The sequence below is a fragment of the Rana temporaria genome, chromosome 4, assembly GCF_905171775.1.
Source record: "Rana temporaria chromosome 4, aRanTem1.1, whole genome shotgun sequence".
NCBI lineage: Eukaryota > Metazoa > Chordata > Amphibia > Anura > Ranidae > Rana > Rana temporaria.
In genome coordinates, this window is record NC_053492.1 from 52,816,224 (window position 1) to 52,836,722 (window position 20,499).

Below are 20,499 nucleotides of genomic sequence, written 5' to 3' on the forward strand. Positions count from 1 at the left end.
GCTAGCCAGGAATAGGGAGCTTGCACCATCCCCATGTCGATGAGGACAATGGCCTGTTCCTCACCACCCTGGCTCATGGTTGTGGGGGTCTGCGGGCAGGAATCTTAAAGGAATCTTGAAGCTTCTCTTATGCCGCGTACACACCATCACTTTATGTGATGAAAAAAAAACGAAGTTTTGAAAAACGTCAATTAAAATGACCGTGTGTGGGGGAAAACGTTGTTTTATGTCTTGTGAAAAACGACAAAAAAAAAATTGAAGCATGCTTAAATTTTTTGTGTCGTTTTTCAAAACTTTGTTTTTTGTGTCAATTAAAATGATAGTGTGTTGGCAAAACAACGTTTAAAACAATGTTTTTAAACCCGCGCATGTTCAGAAGCAAGTTATGAAACTAGCTTCAATGGAAAAGAGTGCTGAACGTAACCGCGCTTTGCTAGAGCATTTTGAAAAAACGATGGTGTTTAGGCAACGTCGTTTTTGAAAATGAAGTTTCAAAAACGTTGTTTTATTTCATGATTTAAAACGTCGGTTTTTTTTTAGAGGTTACAGCACACATTATGGCTCACTGATTAATTGCTGATTATTTGCTAGAGGTTACAGCACATGACTTCTGCTTGTTGATTGGTCGCTAGAGATTACTGTACATCAATACTGCTCACTGATTGATTTTTAGAGGTTACTGGACATCCTTCCCACTCATTAATTGGTTGCTAGATGTTACTGCACATCCTTACCCTCAATGATTGGCTGCACATCATTACTGCTTACTGGTTGCTAAAGGATACATCAGATCATCTCCTCACTGCCTGCACACCATGGACTGGGGAGGTGAGGGGACCCATCAGTAGACAGAAAACTCCTAGGGATCCTAGGACTCCTGGGATCATTGGCAATGCTGAGAGGGGGGGTGTGATCAGTGGCCCAGATTCAAGAAGCTATTTCGCCCGCGCAACCATAGGTTGCGCTGCGCAATAGCTGTTTTGCTCCCGCATAGCGAATGCCCCTGATTCAGGAACATCGCTACGCGGACTGCAGCCTAGGATATGACAGACATAAGCCTCCTTATGCCTTCATATCTCAGGCTGCATTCTTGCGTTGGCCGCTAGGGGGCGCGGCCATTGTGATCGGCGTATAGTATGCAAATTGCATACTACCACCGATTCACAAAAGTTGCGCGGGCCCTGCGCACGCAAGGTACGGAGTTTCCGTACGGCGACTTTAGCGTAAGGCTGCTCCTACTCATAGTAGGCGCAGCCAATGCTAAAGTATAGCCACCCTTCCCGCTCGTGAAATTTGAATTTCACGTCGTTTACGTAAGTGATTCGTGAATGGCGCTGGACGCCATTCACGTTCACTTAGAAGCAAATGACGTCCTTGCGACGTCATTTGCCGCAATGCACGTCGGGAAAGTTTCCCGACGGAGCATGCGCTGTTCGCTCGACGTGGGAGCGCGCCTAATTTAAATGATTCCCGCCCCCGGCGGGATCATTTACATTAGGCGCCCTTACGCAGGGCAAATTAGCATAGCGCCCGCGCAATTTACGGAGCTACTGCTCCGTGAATCGTGGGCAAATCGAAATATTTGCGTGGGCGCAGAGCAAAAATCGTTGCCCTTTGCCCACGCAAATATTGCGCGGTTCTACCTGAATCTGGGCCACTGTCAATGCTGGGGGGTTGATGGGATCAGTGACAGTGGTGGGGGATGGGATTAGTTAGAAGACTGTACACTGTGGCAAATTCTGAATCATGTAGAGCAAAGCTGGAAATCTTTGGCAAGTATACAGTGGGTGATTCTACACTGACTACCAATGTGAGGGGGGATTTACACTGACCATCAGTGTAAGGGCAATTCTGCACTTACCACCAATGTAAGGGGAACCTTCACACTGACCACTAGTGTGAATAAAAGGATTGTACACCAAGCCCCAATGTAATGATAAGATTTACACTGACCACCAAGGTAACTAATGCCGCGTACACACCATCGTTTTCTGCGATGGAAAAAAGCGACGCTTTATGTGCTTTAAAAAAACGTCATTTTTCAAACTTCAATTTGAACAACGACGTAGCATACACACCATCGCTTTTTCACAACGCTCTAGCACAGCGCAGTTCCGTCAATCACGCACTACGTCACTATAAAGGGTCGTTTCCATGCGGAAGACGGCCTCTTTTGCTGATATCGTGTTGCTGCGTGTTAGTAAAAGTTTGGTGAGATACGATTCGTGATTTTCAGTGACTGTGCTTTAAATTTCGTTTTCTGTCGTACAGTTTGTCTATTTGTTGTCGGATCTGTGATACAGTGCTTGTACTAAGGACGTATTTGTTTAGGCATTACGTTTGGTGTGCACGGTGCTGTTTAGCAGGTCGTTCTTCAAAGGCCATTCTTTACTTCAGGGCGTAATTTTTAGTCTGATCTGATTTGACGACCGTTTTCTAGCCATGTTGCGGGTACGAACTCGTCGCCGAGATCGTGCTGTGCTTGTTGTTAGGATGTGTGCTGCATCCCAGCGACGGTCCATGAACAGGGTGAGGAGGAGGTTGTGGACCAAGAACTGGTTGCTACGCAGGGACCAGTTCTCTCATATGCCTCTGCTGCGGGAGATCCGAGAAAATAACCCTGATGATTTCAGGAATTTTCTTAGGATGTCTGACCCCGTATTTCAGCAGCTTTTGGCTTTGGTGTCGCCATATATCACCAGGCAGGACACCGTTATGCGGGAAGCCATCACTGCTGAGCAGAGGCTAGTTGCTACGTTGCGCTACCTTGCAACAGGGAGAAGTCTGCAGGACTTGAAGTTCTCGACGGGCATCTCCCCCCAGGCTCTGGGCCTCATAATCCCTGAGACCTGTTCGGCCATCATTCAGGTTCTTCAGGAGGACTATGTTAAGGTAAGTGGTGTTCTTTCAATGGTCAAACTAATTTCCAAAAAAAAAAAAAAAAAAGTAATAATTTTCTAATATGCTCAGAATGCTCACTTTGTCTCTATGTATGCTGTTCTACACAATTAGTAAAGCCCTACATGTTTATTTAATTTAGCCAACCTGTCCATCATTCTATGTTGTGGGCAAACCCACCTAGCATAGTCCCTATCTTCCCGTTTATTTGTGGCCTCCATTGTAGTGCTGCATTTTGTGTGTCCCTATCTTCCCGTTTATTTGTGGCCTCCATTGTAGTGCTGCATTTTGTGTGTCCCTATATCCCCGTTTATTTGTGGCCTCCATTGTAGTGCTGCATTTTGTGTGTCCCTATATCCCCGTTTATTTGTGGCCTCCATTGTAGTGCTGCATTTTGTGTGTCCCTATATCCCCGTTTATTTGTGGCCTCCATTGTAGTGCTGCATTTTGTGTGTCCCTATATCCCCGTTTATTTGTGGCCTCCATTGTCCAAACCCCCCCCCCTAGATTTTTGAAATACATACTAATAATTATTTTTCTTATTTAGATATTTTTTGGGGGGTTGTTTCTCATCTCATCTTGAGCCCCACTCCCCCTAAATATATTTTTTAAACATCAGAGGGGGGTGATTAATATGCTTAATTGTTCACATTTTTTTTTTTAATACTAACCTTTTTTGTTGAATTGTTGGTGGGATCCCTTGTAATTTTAGCTATATTCTGTTTAAAATCTTTGTTCTAATGTTTTTTATTTTTTCTTTCTATCCAGTTCCCCACCACGCCACAGGAATGGCAGACTGTGGCAGCGGACTTCTCCCAGCGTTGGAACTTTCCGAACTGTGGAGGAGCCATTGATGGCAAGCACATCCGCATTGTGCCCCCACCCCATAGTGGATCCCATTTCTTCAATTATAAGGGATTCCACAGTGTTGTTTTGATGGCGGTGGTCTCAGCAAATTACGAGTTTTTGTACGTGGATGTTGGGAAAAATGGCCGGATGTCGGACGGCGGTGTCTTTGCGGAGACGGAGTTCGCACAACGGCTTCGGTTGGAGGACCTAGGATTGCCACCTGCGGAGGAGAACGAAGAGGGTCTGCCCTTCGTGTTTGTAGCAGATGAGGCTTTTGGTTTGGGTCCCCACCTCATGAGGCCATTTCCCGTACGCACCCTCACCCATGAGAGGAGGGTTTTTAATTATCGGCTGGCCAGGGCAAGACGTGTGGTAGAGAATGCCTTTGGAATCATGGCCAGCCGATTCAGATTGTTTTTAACAGCAATAAACATGGCGGAATACAAGTGGAATTATATTATACTATCTTGTTGCATTTTGCACAATTTTTTGAAAAGAAATTCTCAAACGTACCTGACGGTATTGCCTGATGAGGCTGATCTTGTGGCTCCGGAGCCGGGACATCAGGCTAGCCATAGAGGCTTGGCCCCCCAAACCGCACGTGCAGTGCGTCAATCCTATGTGGACTATTTTATGGGGAGGGGGGCCATTGCAATGCCTGATCTAAATTTACTTTTTGTTTGATGAAACAGTGTTTATTTGTTTGATTTTAGTTATTTGTAAGTTTTGGGGGGTAATGTTTCTTTTTCGTAGGTTCTCATCCAGCCATGTGTTTGGGATGTAATAAATTCCCATGAGTGTTAAATCTTAATAACTCTACAAATATGCCTGATTAATTTAATGAGTCTGCATTGATACCAATAACTACACACAAATTGTTTGGAGTCCAAAATGTTATTTATTTGTTACTTTTTTAGTTTTGATTAGTACAACAAATCATTTTTTTTTTTTTTTCGTCTTTTTTGATTATTTCAAAATATAAAATATTTTTTTTTTTTTTTGGTCTTTTTTGATGATTTAAAAATATAATATATTTTCTTAATTTTTTTGGTCTTTTTTGATTATTACAAAATATAATATTTTTTTTATTTTTTTTGGTCTTTTTTGATTATTTCAAAATATAATATATTTTCTTTATTTTTTTGGTCTTTTTTGATTATTACAAAATATAATATTTTTTTTATTTTTTTTGGTCTTTTTTGATTATTTCAAAATATAATATATTTTCTTTATTTTTTTGGTCTTTTTTGATTATTACAAAATATAATATTTTTTTTATTTTTGTTGGTCTTTTTTGATTATTAGAAAATATTTTTTTTTTTTTTTTTTTTTTTTTTTTTTAAATTCAAGGAAAAAAGAAAATACACCAAAAATTAAACCCTCCCCAAAACATTAATAAAATTTTTTAGCTGCCGTTCCAGCGTCTTGGCTTTGTGGCGTATTTCACGGCAGGCCAGACGTATGTCCTCAACTTGGGCCCTGCAGGTGAGAACCTCGCCGATGAGGAGCTGGGCACTATACGTGTCCAGTCCCTGACCAGCCCGATTTCCTCCTGAAATGTGGAACCAAAACATGTGTTAAAAGATTGTATGCCTATATCTATATTCACAGAAAATGTGGTAGATGTTACTTTACCGGATGTTGAGGCAGGTTCCTCTTCCTCTACATCCCTCGGGGGTGTGGCTTGATTGGCTTGTGCCTCCTGCCTTTGTGCTTCATTGTGCCCTACAAGATTGAAGAAAGGGAAAACATGAGGTTCAACCATTAAGAGCGGCCTGAAATGACACCCAAAAATTAAAAAATGATAAACAAAAGGTCACTATTGTTGATTTTTAAACAATTATCAATAAAATAGACCAATATTTAATCCATTCACAAAGTAATCTCAAATCAGTTAACACAATTTTTACGTTTAGATATGTAAGCTAAACAAGTCTCCCCTGGATCTGCTCACCCCTGTGTGTGACCCAACATAGGTTGTGATTGTGACAAACAATTGTGCTACTGAGTACACATGTTCAATAAAAAAAGGAGTAGCAAACGCTCCTTTTTGTGAATCTCAAGGTATTTACGTTTCTTCTAAAATAAGCTGAAACACATTTCCATCTAGTCCAGAATTGAATACACCTTTTTTTTAAGCCCCAAAAATGTCACAACTTTCATATTTGTGTCGACTAATTGGTCATAGGAGTCGTCGTTCATTCGCCCACAATTCCTCAATTTACGATTTTTGATCAGATACAGTGCTTCAACTCCCCTTTGCACATGCCAACTAGGCATGATGCCATTTCTCGTTAATATGGTCTTGGATTATTGAAAGTCACCGAATGAACGACGACTACGACGACTGCATCATGCGTCCACATTCATAATATTCATTTTATGGTCAACCTGGCACAAAAAAAAAAGGGCACAAAGAACACACAAAAATAATTAAATACACATGGAAAAAACTTACTTCTTCTTCGAATCACCTTATTAATTCGGTAAAGTTGGTGGGGTTCCCTTTTTTTCAAATCCGACCACCTTTTGCGCAGGTGCTCTCTGCTCCTGGTTTTACCAAACTTCCGCTGGAGCCTACGGATGACCTTCTCCATAATTTGTGCTTTTACTTTATTGGGATGCATGTAGGGGCCATGCTTGGCATCATAGTCCTCCCTCCTCAATATGGTGACCATCTCCACCATTTCATTAAATGACATGTTGGAGGCTCTGCAGCGGAATCTGCGGCGTGGTTGGGCCTGGCCTGCCTCCTGGCTTGAGCTGGAATACACCTCCATGTTGTCCATCTTTTCTCCCTCACCAAACGACAGAGAAGGGGCGTGGAAAGGACGATACCGAACGTCAGGGGCGGGGTGTCGTGCGGAGCGTCACGCGTGCGTAGTGTAAAAGGGATGGGACGTGTTTGGAAACGGCCTGCATAGTCTGTGGAAGAAGTCGTAATTCCCGATCTTTCCTAATAACGACGAGACGTAAGTTTTTAATTCCGACTTTATTATAGTGAATAGGGAATGAGTTTGTGGGCTAGTTAGGGGAAGTAAGCTAGTGCCTTTAATTACATTATGTTTTGGCTTCTGTTTCATGTGCAGAAAGAATGGATGCCTTCAAGGATGCGGACTTCCTGACAGACTTCATCCAAAAATGGAAGGAACATCCAGTTCTGTGGCAAACCAAAAGCACACTAAATAAAAACAAAGATGCCAGGGAGAAAGCTAGACAGAGCATGCTTGTTTTTGTGAAAACAAGGGTCCCCAACGCCACAACAGCCACTGTGAAAAATAAAATCAATTCCATCAGGGGCACCTACAGGGCCCAACGGGTCCAAGTCCTGGCCTCAATGAGGTCTGGGGCTGCAGCTGACTCCATCTACAAACCAACCCTGTGGTACTACAGTCAGCTGCAGTTCCTGGACGACCACATAGAGACCAGGCCATCCCTGTCTACCCTTCCCCCAAGAGGTAGCTCCCAGCTTCCCAGCAGCCAATCCTCCAGTCTTCCCTGCAGACAAGAGCAGACAAGCTCGGAGGAAGAGGAAGAGTTCCTGGAGGACCCCAATTGTGAGCCGTGGAGAATGGTATGTGTTTTTTGTTTGAATTTAGTTAGTATATGACAAGTATAGTAATAATGGTAAATGTATGTTACTATTGTTCTAAATTCTATGTGAATCTTGTAAAGTTTAGGGATAGGATCAATAGTCAGTAGTGGGAAAACATGATGGGGTCAAAATGGGCAAATTAATAATGTTGATGAAGGAGTGGGTGGCATTTTCAGATAGGCCAGTAGGGGGGGAGTAACGCAATACACCTGCAAGGGGTCCCAGATGGAAGACACCCTTTTTGAGTACTATCTAGTTGACACTAAATTGATTAACCTAATTTTTGGGTAAAAGGCCACTTATTTACTAAATTAGGCATGCAACAACCCACATAATTCCAGGGGGACCATGTCTGAAGGTGTTTAAGGGGCCACATAATTAAGGATGGCGACCCTGTGTGTAATATATATTGACATTCAATTTGCATCACTCATGATTGTAAAAATGTGTGTGATTAATGACAAACACAAATAACATATGTTCCTTTTTTTCATACACAGGCAGACCCAAGCCAGGAACAGCCAGGGCACACAGGGAGCCAGGAACAGCCAGGGCCCACAGTGAGCCAGGAAGAGACAGGGCCCACAGGGAGCCAGGAGGAGCCAGGGCCAACTGCAAGGCAGGAGGTGGCAGAGCCCACTGGGAGCCAGGAGGTGGCAGGCCCCAGTGGGACCCAGGAGGCACGCCGGCGGGATACCATCTCCCGGATCCCTCCATTCCGCAATCCCAATAAACGGCTCAGGAGTATGCGACAGATGGAGGAGGAGACCCAGGGCCTGCTTCGCCAAGCTACTGCAGCCATCCGAGAGCCACCCAGTGAAGTTGAGGGGTTCGCAGCGCTCATTGCAGCCAAGCTGTACAATCTGGAGCAGAGCCAGCGTGTGCGCTGCGAACTCCTCATGTTCGAAGCCATAACCATGGCATCCCTGGGGCAGCTCGATGACGACACCCACATTGTGCGGATTGCTCCTCCTGTCCTTGCTGCTCCTCCTGCTCCTGCTCCTGCTCCTGCTCCTGCTCCTGCTCCTGCTCCTGCACCTGCTCCTGCTCCTGCTTCTCCACCTCATGAGGCTGCTATGGCTCCTGCCACCTCATCTCCTCCAGGAACCCAGCCCCCAAGGACTCGGGCTTCCGGGAAGGCTGCAGGGAAGACTGCAGGGAAGGCTGCTGGGAAGAAAAGGGCGAAGAAATAATACGGTGCCCCTGATGGAATTTTTATGTGGACTCACAGGCTGTATTTGTGGCTTCGGGGACCCTTGTTTTCAGAAAAAAACAAGCATGCTCTAAAGTGCTGCCTACCCTGGCATCTTTGTTTTTATTATGTTGTGTTTTTGGTTTGCCACTTTTTTTTTTTCTAAATTTTTATGAAGACTAAAATAAAAATTTAATTTTCAGCCAAATTTAAACATGTTTCTTTATTGTAGATTTGAGAGATCAGTATTGAGTGGGCAGACCCATGACAAAAAAAATAATGAAAACATTAACAAGGTAAAAAAACATGCTTGTGGGTGAGTAAACTAAAAAATTAGGTTGTTGCATACACTTCACACACTCCTAAATAAAAAAATAATAGAGATTACTAATCAAATTGGTGAGAAAAATTTTTAAAAAAAATAAAAGGTGGACCAATATATATATTTAAAATGTTTAAGATGGAAGATACAACTAAATAACAGAACACAAACATAAACATTATCAAACAAGAAAGAAACTAATTAAAAGCTTGTCATAACTATGCAACAAGATCAGCCGCAACAAACGTCCATTTCTGGGTAGCAGTTAAAAGCAGGGGTTAAAGATGCGGTTTATTTTCTTGTCTATAAGCTGAAAAACACCTTAACGAATGTGCTGATTCCATTCTGAACAGTCGTTTTACATGAATGAGCGCTGCCGTCTCCTAACTTGCTTCTGAGCATGCGCGGGCTTAAATCGACGTTTTTACGTACACACGGTCAATGTTTAGAACACAGAAAACGACGTCGGCCAAAAACGACACATAAAATTGAAGCATGCTTCAATTTTTTTCTGTCGTTTTTTAGAAGACATAAAACGACGTTTTTGCCCACACACGGTCAATTAAATTGACGTTTTTGAAAATGACGTTTTTTTCCATCGCAGAAAACGATGGTGTGTACGCGGCATAAGACATTTAGCCTGCGTTCACATTTCTTTGTGTCGGAAATGCATGCAGAATCGTATTTCTGACACCACAGAAATGTGCTGCCCTTTAGCAGATGCACAGCAGTGCCATTCATTGTTAATGACACCCTCACACATCTGCTGGGATGTGTGTATCCACATCTTCCAAAATTCGCAGTGTCTTTTTCATGTTTTTTAAAAAAAGGTTCTATCTCCAATTTTCTTACCTTTGCAGAACAGGCTGATGTTAAGCTTTATGACCACAGTTGTAGGCAGGACTTTCCAGCATGCCCCTTTACCTCCCCAGTGGGCAGCATTCAGCAGAAGTGATGGTGGATGTTACCTCATAGGGCATGATATACTTATGAATGTCGCCTATATTTACATATCAATGCCGTGGTCCACAGCTATTTACATATTAATGCTGCCATTATTTCGTGTTTTACTCGCGATGAATATGCAAATGAAGAGATACGCCGATTCAGAAATGAACGCCCGCCCGTCGCTTTTTTTTTACGTCGTTTGCGTTCGGCTTTTTCCGGCGGATAGTTACCCCTGCTATATGAGGGGTAGCTAATGTTAAGTATGGCCGTCGTTCTCGCGCCGAGTTTCAAATTTTTACGTCGTTTGCGTAAGTCGGTCGGGAATACGGATGGCCGGAATTTACATTGCCGCCGAAAACAATGACGTCCCACTGGGAAATATCGCCGGCGGTGCATGCGCAGTTAAATCGGCGCGAGAACGCTCCTGATTTTAATTGTACACTCCCCCTAGCCGCGGAATTTGAATTCCGCCTGGGGGAGTTACGATCCGCCGGCGCAAGTTTGGAGGTAAGTGCTTTGTGAATATTGCACTAGCCTCGCAAAAGTGCGCCGGCGGATCGTAAATCACATAGATTACGCGGATCTAAAGATCCGCTAATCTATGTGAATCTAGCCCACTGTCTGCAGGTGAGTTATCTATACATGACAATAGGGCAGAGCTGGGCAGCATTAGTAACAGAACTTTACACTGAGATATCAGGACACAGCATGGGACTAAAACTTCAAGGGACGAGGGAATTTAAACTGGGATAGTTGGCAAGCATGAGGCAGCTGCTTTGGGCCCCACAACAATGATGGGGCCCAGGGCCGCTCCCCCTTTTGCCCTGCCTTAAAGACAGCCTTTGAACTATGGCCAGTGGGTTTAGAGTGTCAAATAAAAGTATTTTTGGTTAAGTCAGCCCCCTCGCTATAAAAGATGGGCAGAGACCAGCCATAGTGTCAGTGAATTGGAGGCTATTATAGGCATAGCAAACAGAAAGATGGAAAATTGTATAAGGAGAGTTTGCACAGGGGGAAATTAGGGTTAAGTAGGAAACTATATGGTCTCATCTCCTGGCCAATGGAGCACTCACCAAATGGAATTGCTAAGCAAGCTTGCAGACCTTCAATGACATTAGTCTTCACAAATCTTTACTGTTCCAGGAAAAGATAACAAATAGTCTGCCAAGACCAAGCCTCACTCTGACATGTTTCACATGTTATAGCAAGACCATTATTCTTAAATGTTAACCTTTACTGACTGAAATGGTGCCAGCAGTTTGACATAAAGTAATTACAGTACTGATGTTCAAAAAGGGCCAAGATACATACTTGAAAACTGCAGACCAGTGTCACAAATGTCACGTCTACCCCAACGCAGGTGGTCAGACACTATAGCTAGCTACTGTGTGCTTCACCTATAGCAGCCCCCTTTCCCTTAAGGCAGGGGTGCCCAACCTTTTAAAGAGCGACTTAGTAACCAGTCGTGGACCACAATGAGCGGAGCGGGTGGATGACAGGTCTATATACACCCTGCATATGCAGAGTAGACACGGACATGGCTCGCTCTACTCTATGGCCCCTCCGATCTGATCTGCCCAGATGGAATGGGACAGATCGCCCCCCTTCAGTTTTTTTTTAGTGGATCTGATTCGAGTTAGCTGGGTGTTTACGACCACAAGTCCACTTACATCTGTGGCTTAATAGAGGTGAATGGAGGGTTCGCTTGATTCTGACTGTTAATGCCAAAGGGGCCTAAGGCTGATTTCACACTGACACGCTATGGTTTATCTGCACTGCAGATGCAGCGGAGTACACCTGTGGCTTTCCTGCAGGTTAGTTGCACTTTGCCTAATGCCGCGTACACACGATAATTTTTTGGCATGAAAAAAACAACGTTTTAAAAAAATGTAATTTAAAATTATCGTGTGTGGGCTTCACATAATTTTTCGGGTTCTGAAAAACGACAAATATTTTTTTCGAACATGCTGCATTTTTTACGACGTTTTAAACAATGTAGTTTTTCGGGTTGTAAAAAATGATCGTGTGTGGGCTAAAACAAGGTTAAAAACCCGCGCATGCTCAGAAGCAAGTTATGAGACGGGAGCGCTCGTTCTGGTAAAACTACCATTCGTAATGGAGTAAGCACATTCATCACACTGTAACAGACAGAAAAGCGCAAATCGTCTTTTACTAAAAAATCAGCTAAAGCAGCCCCAAGTGTGCCGTGATCCGCATAGAACAATCAACTAGTCTGGAGCTAGGAGTGGGTGGCCCAAAGGCTCTGTCCTGGGACCAATTGACCAATTTTGTTTACCTTGGCCCAGATTCAAAAAGCAATTGCGTCTGCATAACCATAGTTACGCAGCGCAATTGCTTAATTGTGCCGGCGTATCGAATGCTCCTGATTCGATACGCCGACTGCAGCCTAAGATATGACTGGCATAAGGCTCCTTATAGAGAGGCAAGGGCCTAGATTCACATAGATTAGCGGATCTTTAGATCCGCGTAATCTATGTGATTTACGATCCGCCGGTGCAATTTAGCGAGGCTAGTGCAGTATTCACAAAGCACTTACCTCGCAAATTGCACCGTCGGATCGTAACTCCCCCGGCGGAATTAAAATTCCGCGGCTAGGGGGAGTGTACAATTTAAATCAGGCGCGTTCCCGCGCCGATTTAACTGCGCATGCGCTGCCGGCAAAATTTCCCAGTGCGCATGCTCCAAATGACGTCGCTAGGACGTCATTGTTTTCGGCAGCAACGTCAATTGCGGCCATCCGTATTCCAGACCGACTTACGCAAATGACGTAAAAATTTGAAACTCGCGCAGGAACGACGGCCATACTTAACATTAGCTACCCCCCATGTAGCAGGGGTAACTATCCACCGTAAAAAGCTGAACGCAAACAACGTAAAAAAAAAACAACGGGCGGGCGTTCGTTTCTGAATCGGCGGTTCTCCTCATTTGCATATCCGACACATAAAAGACCGAGGCGACACCTAGCGGCCAGCGGGAGATTGCAGCCTAAGATCCGACCGTGTAAGTCACTTACACCAGTCGGATCTAAGGGAGATCTATGCGGAACTGATTCTTATGAATCAGTCGCATAGATCCGACCGGCTGGACTCAGAGATATGACGGCGGATAAGGAGATCCACCGTCGTATCTCTTTGTGAATCTGGCCCAAGCTCCGTATTCTCTAATCAGAAGCGTGCATTTTTGCGCCGGCGTAACGTAAAATCGTCGGCGTAAGACGGCGTAATTCAAAGTAGGAAGGAAGTGGGCGTGAACCATTTAAATGAACCGTGACCCCATGCAAATGAATGGCCGAAAGACCGGCGCATGCGCCGTCACGAGATCGTATGTCGCGCGCCTGCTCACAACTACGCCTGGCGTTAATCCTGAGTTATGCCGGCCAACCGTTTACGCCCGTCGAGTGCAAAAGTACACCTGTTTGTTTTGGTGAATATACTTTTGCAATCTTATTGTGAACATGTCTGCCCGGCGTTCTGGGACCAAAAAAAAATAATTTCTCCCCACAGGAGAAGGGTATCATCCTTGCTGCCATGGAGAGGTACTATGATCGCCTCCATGGGGCACATAGCAAGGACACCAGTAAGGGCAGAAGGGACGAGATCCTTCAGAGGATCACCAACCAAGTGAATACCGTGGGCAATGAGGTGAGGAGGCCCCAGGACATCTCAAAGAAGATGAATGATCTTCGCAGGAGGGTGAAGGAGAAGATGGCCATCATGGCGAGGCATGCCAGGGGCACTGGTGGTAGACCAGCCTCTAGGGTCCGTCTGACTCCTGACAAGCAGGTTGTTGCCCGCTGCCTTACTAGGGTGCAAGTGGAGGGAGTGCAGGGCTACGACTCAGTTGAGCCACCCTTGAGGACAGGTAAGTGTGTTTTTTCTCCTATCTGGTGTGTAGCATGTGAGAGGGGGAGGGAATATGTGACAAGTGTGTGGGTCCACCAACATGTGAATGTTTTGTGTCATCAGCAGATGTCCAGGAGGGAGCTGGGCCATCTGGTGCCCCTGCCTGTCCCACACCATCATCCCCTGATGATTCTGCCCCTGACCCCCTGGGAAGACAAGAGGCATTGGTGGAGGGGAGTGCCCAGACCTCCAGTGATGAGGTCATTCAGGATGTTGCTGAAAATTTGGGTGAGGAGGTGTCCCTCTATCTCGAGGAGTCGTCCATCTCGGCTGGTCCATCCCGGACATCAATCCTCTGATCCTCTAGTCCCTCTGGCTCCATCCCCAACCCACCCACTCCCTCAAGTCCCTCCCCCTATGCCAGGCCTGAAGCCTCTCCTGGCCCCAGGAAGGCAACCAGGAAGACCAGGGCGGACTACCTGCCAGTGATCCTGACCACTGCCCAGGACTCGCAGACCCGCCATATGGGTGAGATGGCCCAGGATATGAGGAGAGTGTCCGACAGCTTGGACTCCAGGGGACACATCAATGATGGTCTGCAGGATGTTGCTGGCAACACAGCAGCTGTCATCACCTGCTTGGGGGAGCTGCAAGCCACAACGGCTACCCTCGTGGCAGAGGTGCAGACCCTGTCGGAGGCCGTCCAGGGCCACACAGCTGCCATTGAGGCGGAGGGGTTACAGTCACGGCAGATGCAGGCAGAGACCAACATCATTCTGACCCACATTGCCATGGCGTTAGAGGGCAGGCCTCCAGCCATGGTGGATGCTCCTCCACCTGATGCCCCCCCCACCCTCAACCTGGGCGTGGCAGCAGCCAGGGCAACTAATTTTGTTTATTTATTTTTTATTGCTCTGGTTAAGAGTTTATTTATTTATTTATTGCTCTGGTTAAGAGTTTTTTTTTTTTTTTATTGCTCTGGTTAAGAGTTTTTTTTTTTTGTAATAATGCACACGGTGAGGCGTGCAGATTAGTGTGACTGGTGTGTGAATGTGGGGGGGGGGGGTGACACTCCTGCCAGCAAAGGGGTGTCACCCTCGGTCGTGTGAATGTGGTATGAATGGTCAGCAACATAATTGGAGCCTTGCCATGGCGTTGCTGCTCCCAAGTCCTGCTTGGTGGACTTGGGCTAATCCAATGTGATGTGGATGTGGGGTGTGTGCTAGGGACCACAGTGGTGTGCATGCGTGCATTCTCCTTGTGCCATGATGAATGTGTGTGTTTAACGTGCAAAGATACGTTCCACGAGGCAACTCCTGACTGCTGCTCCCTCAGCAGACGGGGTAGCCTCAGTTAGGGGGGGACTGTGTGGTTCGGGGGTCAGGTCATCACGTATGTCAATCTCCAGGCCCTTTCTCACGGTGAAGTTGTGCAGAATGCAACATGCCCCCATGATCTGGCACACAAAGTTTGGGGAATACAACAGGGTCCCCCCGGACTTATCCAGGCATCGGAAACAGGACTTCAGGATGCCAAATGTGCGTTCCACCTGTCCACGGGTACGTATGTGTGCAGCATTGTAGTTTTGCTCTCCTGTGGTTTGTGGAATCCCGGAATGGAGTCATGAGATGGGGTCCAAGTGCATATGCAGAGTCACCTGGAAGGGAAAAGACAGGAGGATGTTAGTCATGCATGTGCCCCTCGTGATGTCTGCATCATGGGGTCGGACAGTCATGCCTGACTCCCATGTCACTCACCAACCAGCCAGCTGTCCCTGTACACGTTCTTTTCGAATTCTGTTGGGATGGTGCTTTGACGGTATATGTAGCTGTCGTGGCTGGACCCGGGGTGTTTGACACGGACGTGCCATATGAGGCATTGGGCATCGACTATCACCTGTACGTTGATGGAATGCCAGTGCTTCCGATTACGGTATATGTGCTCTGTGTCACTGGGGGGCTGTAGTGCCACATGTGTGCAATCAATGGCCCCCACGGTGCGTGGGAATCCTGCGATACTGACAAAATCTGCCATTGCCTTCTGCCGCAGATGCTCCTGGGTGGGTCTGATGATGTGGTGGGAAATGCGTCTGAGAATTGCGGGCACAACCTGGTGCACACATCTGCTCATGCTGGTTTGTGACATCCCAGCCACAACTCCACTTGTATGCTGAAAAGATCCAGTGGCGAGGAAATGCAGTGTTGCCAGTACCTTCACCAGTGGCTGCACTGCATGTGAGCGTTGTGTTGGGCTGGTGATGTCATCCTGCAGGGTTCTGGCTAATTCCAGGATGGCATCAGTGTTGAATCTAAAGATGCGATACACCTCCGAATCCCCCATGCCAAAGACGTTTATGCGCGTTCGGTATATCCTCTCCCGTGCCCTCCTCCTATGCGCCTGGGCACACACTAGTATAGCTATGACCATGCCTGCCCCTGGCATGTTGGCATACAGATGTGTTGTCCTGCAAGTGTGGTTCCTCAGCTCGTCCGTAACGGTGCTGCTGAAGCTGCTCTCCAGCTGACCTGCACATGGCTGGTGCAAAGTTGCCCCTGCTTTATGAGGGGCAAGTTTAGGTCAGACGTACAGCTTACGCGCACCGCGCGTAGCCTGCGTCGGGCGGGCGTACGTTTGGCAATCGGCGTATCCCCCTCATTTGCATATTTGAATAGGAAATCAATGGGAGCGCAAGATGCACCCAGCGTAAATATGCGCCTACGCTACGCCGGCCTAGAAAAGTTACACCGGTCGGAAGAAGCCTATTTTCAGGCGTATCTGGTTCTGTGGGTACGGCGCATAGATACGCCGGCGTATATTTACACTTACGCCGCGCATCTCGAGATACGCCGGCGTAACTTCTTTGAGAATCTGGGCCATAGGCTTTTAGCAGTGTTTAGTGGTAGGGGCTTTTAGAGACAGAACCCCCCCCCCCCCCCTAATTAATGCATAACTGATATGATGTTCTGCCTCTCAGCTGCCAGACGAGCGGTGCTGTAAGCAGTGTGTGAGCATAGATTTAAAGGAGTTTCACTTAGAATGATGGTTCAACATAACAAATGAAAATATAATTATAATCAAATTCTTTATTTAACAAAATTCTTTCAATTTAGTTAAAATTTAATTTTGTTTTACTTCTGTAGCCAAAAAGAATGGAATTTCTTCACCTCGGTGCCCTCTGTTGGATGATTTCCATCATAGCGACTCAGAATTCGGGTAAGTTGTAAATTATTAAACAGTATATTCATATAGAAAAAAAATTAGTATTATTAAATGGGTTATTTTTACATTTGTGTAGCATATTTGGATGCATTTAAAACCCTCAGGTTAATAGAAATATATGTATATCAATCTATCTCTCTTTCTGTACATACCCATGCAGTGGGTGTATGTACCCCCTGTCTTCTAAACCTTATACTGTAAGCTGGGGTTTGTAGTTTTGGTAGGCAAGCCCTTTTTAGCTTAGAGCCTTGCTGACTCCAAACCTCCTCTGTAACTCTAACTTTGGTGTTTTTTTTCCATACTCATGAAACGCATTTGAAAAATTGCTGTGCAAATACCATGTAACATAAGTTGCAACGACTACCATTTTATTTCTTAGAGTGTCTGCTAAAAATATTTATATATATTTGGGTAGATTCACGTAAGGGCGCCTAAAATTAGGACGGCCTAGCCTACTCTTTTTAGGCTACACCGCCGTAAATTATTTAGGTTAGAAGTGATTCTCAAACCATTTACCTTCAAATTTTCGGCGGCGTAGCCTAAAACGAGCGGGCGTAAGCGCGCCTAATTCAAATGACTGGGAGGGGGGCGTGTAGTATTGAAATGAGGCTTGACCTCACATTTTTTTACGTTTTTTACACTGCGCATGCGCCGGGCGACTACATTTCCCAGTGCGCATTGCGGCTAAGTAGGCCGTACGGGCCTATTGATTTTGACGCGTACGTAAACGACGTAAATCCCGATTCGCGGATGACTTGCGCAAACGACGTAAAAAATTCGAACCTCGCGGTGGGAACGGCGGCCATACTTAACATTATTATTCCACCTCATAGGTGGAATAACTTTAGGCGGCCTATCGCGTACGGAAACGACGTAACTCGATGGTGTAGGCCCGGCGTACGCTCGTAAATCGTCGGGAATCGGCTTATCCCCTCATTTACATAATCTAGGCCGGCCGCAATGGAAGCGCCATCTAGCGGCCAAAAGAAACATTTCAACCTAAGATAGAATGGCGCAAGCCAGCCTATCTTAGGTATGTTTAAGTGTATCTCTGTTTGAGAATACACTTAAACATAGGCCGGCTTATGGGCCGTACAGACGACCGAACATGTCTGCTGAAACTGGTCCGCGGACCAGTTTCAGCAGACATGTTTGGTCGTGTGTAGGCCCGAGCGTGCAGGATTCCAGCAAACATTTGCCCGCCGGGCCTTTTCCCAGCGGGCAAATATTTCTGGACTTGTTTTAAAACAGTCCGCTGGAATCCTGCCCGCTCGGACATGTTCGGTCGTCTGTACAGACCTACCGTACATGTCTGAGCGCCCGCCATCCCTCGCATGCGTCGAATGACTTTGACATGCATGGAAGCATTTAACTGGCAGGCCCGCCCACGTCGCCGCGTCATCGTCGCGGCGCGGACACGCCCCGCTTATTGTTTACGCGCGGATTTCTGTACGATGGTTAGTACAGCCATCGTACAGAAATCCCCGGGCAGACATGTACGGTGAAAACGGTCCGGCGGACCGGTTTCATCGTACATGTTTGCCCGTGTGTACGCGGCCTAAGATTCAGAGTTAGGTCGGCTTATCTGTAGATAAGCCGGCCTAACTCTTTGTGAATCTACCTAATTATGTTTAGGCGTTCTGAGTAATTTTCTAGCAAAAAATTATGATTTTTACATGTAGGAGAGAAGTGTCAGAATTGGGCTGGGTGGCAAGGGGTTAATTACCATAAGTAATACACAAATAATTATTATATATTGTTTTTGAGGTAATTTACTATATTTTCAAAAACTGTACTCAAGCAGGTGGCTTAACGGACAAATTACTGAAGTTGGAAGTTATAACTTTCCAAACAGTAATTTCACAGTAAATAGATAAATAATAAATTATTATGTTATAACATATACTGTAGCATATAAATATATTATTTAGCTTGATTAAAACAGTACCTTTTTTACAGCACAAGATTCTCCCTCTTAAAAGTGTGAGAAAAACATGGGATTGTGGGTAAATCTTATACCCATAAACCATGCTTTTTCCTTGTAGATAAGAGGGCTAGATAAAATGTGTCTTTGAGGCTGCATTCACACCTGAGCGTAGGGCGTTCGGTCGTTTTTTCGGGCGTTTTTTTCCGCGCGTATTCATGCTTATTTGCGCGTTTGCATACAGCGTTGTGCGACGTTTTTGTACTTCGGCGTTTCTTATTTTAGCCAATAGGAAAAATTATCATCTTTTCATCACTTGTTGCTATGTTGGTAGATTTTTTTTAATCTTCTGCATGGGCGACAAGTTCTATTGATTAAAGCGACGAAACGCCCATAGCAAACGCCCGTATACGCGATACGCTCAATACGCGCGTTTCCCATTACTTTCTATGGGGGAAAAAAAACGCTCAAACGCCGCTGTCGCGCGATACGCGCGACAAAAAAGGTCCGGGACTTGTTTGAGCTTCGCGCGACAGGCGTTTGGGCGTTCAGGTGTGAACAGTCACCATAGGGAATAATGTTAATTCTCCCCTCTGGCGTTTGTGAGCAGTGCGCTTCAGGCGTAAAAACGCCTAGGTGTGAATGGGGCCTTAGACTCATGCCCCCTTCTATGACACTGCAGTGAGAGAACAGCCGAATTTCCAAATAACAAACATTCGTCCGAACTTTAATTTGGAATGAAACAAACCACACATGTCTAGTACAAGGTCACATAGCCATGTAATTTTCAGTTAAAATATAATAAAGCAGTGCCATATTGAAAAAATGAGCTTGGTCAATAGACAGAGCCGGATCTCCTGTCTACTCAGTTCGGCGTCACACTCAGTCCCGCCCCTTGGCCCGGATCCTATGATGGACATAACATTGGTTCAATGTCGGGACGTCAATGCTAGGAGCAGTTCAGGGGGCGGGACTGAGCATGACTGCGAGCAGAGCCGAGTACACAGGAGATCTGGCTCTATTTTTGAGGTGCTTGTCCCCTCCTTCCCCTCGGTGGCAGCCTATATCGACGTATAACATGCACACATGATTTTTCCCCTATTTCAAGGGGGAAAAAGTGTGTGTTATAAGCCAATAAATACGGTAACTTCTTTGATATGATAACTCAGACAAATCTTAAAGTGGAAGTCAACCCTCCTATCGTTTTCAGCCAAGGAAGCTGCCATCTTTGCATCTGTTTAATCTACAACTGCGATGATGCTGCATGATCAGTTATGACAGCCATTGGATATTTTGACAGTTTGGTTGAGAGCACAACCAATGGGAGTGTTACATTTCCGGCATGTGCCGGAAATTAAACAGTTTTATGAATGGGTTTTATTCTGATTTAAAGAGGATGTCCGCTGAAAAAAAAATATTAAAAGCCAGTAGCTACAAATACTGCAGCTGCTGACTTTTAATATTAGGACACTTACCTGTCCTGGAGTCCAGCGCCGTCCGCAGCAGAGGACGAGCCATCGCTCGTCACTCTGCTGCTTCCCCTGCCATCCACGGTGAGGGAACCAGGAAGTGAAGCGCTGCGGCTTTACTGCCCGGTTCCCTACGGCGCATGTGCAAGTCACGCTGCGCCTGCCTGCCGCCGGCTCCCAGTAGACAGCGGGAGCCGAGTGTTCCCAGCACACAACGGGG

At 45.7% G+C, this 20,499-nt stretch overlaps 1 protein-coding gene across 1 annotated transcript in view; it reads left to right on the plus strand.

Annotated features, from left to right (window-relative positions):
- Window positions 1-20,499, plus strand: part of LOC120936213 — an 81,830-nt gene that overhangs the window by 4,984 nt on the left and 56,347 nt on the right. The window contains exon 2 of the mRNA XM_040348403.1: window positions 16,808-16,880. Within this exon, the coding sequence (XP_040204337.1) occupies window positions 16,817-16,880 (64 nt within the window). The 5' untranslated portion in view covers window positions 16,808-16,816. The remainder of the gene's footprint in view (window positions 1-16,807; window positions 16,881-20,499) is intronic.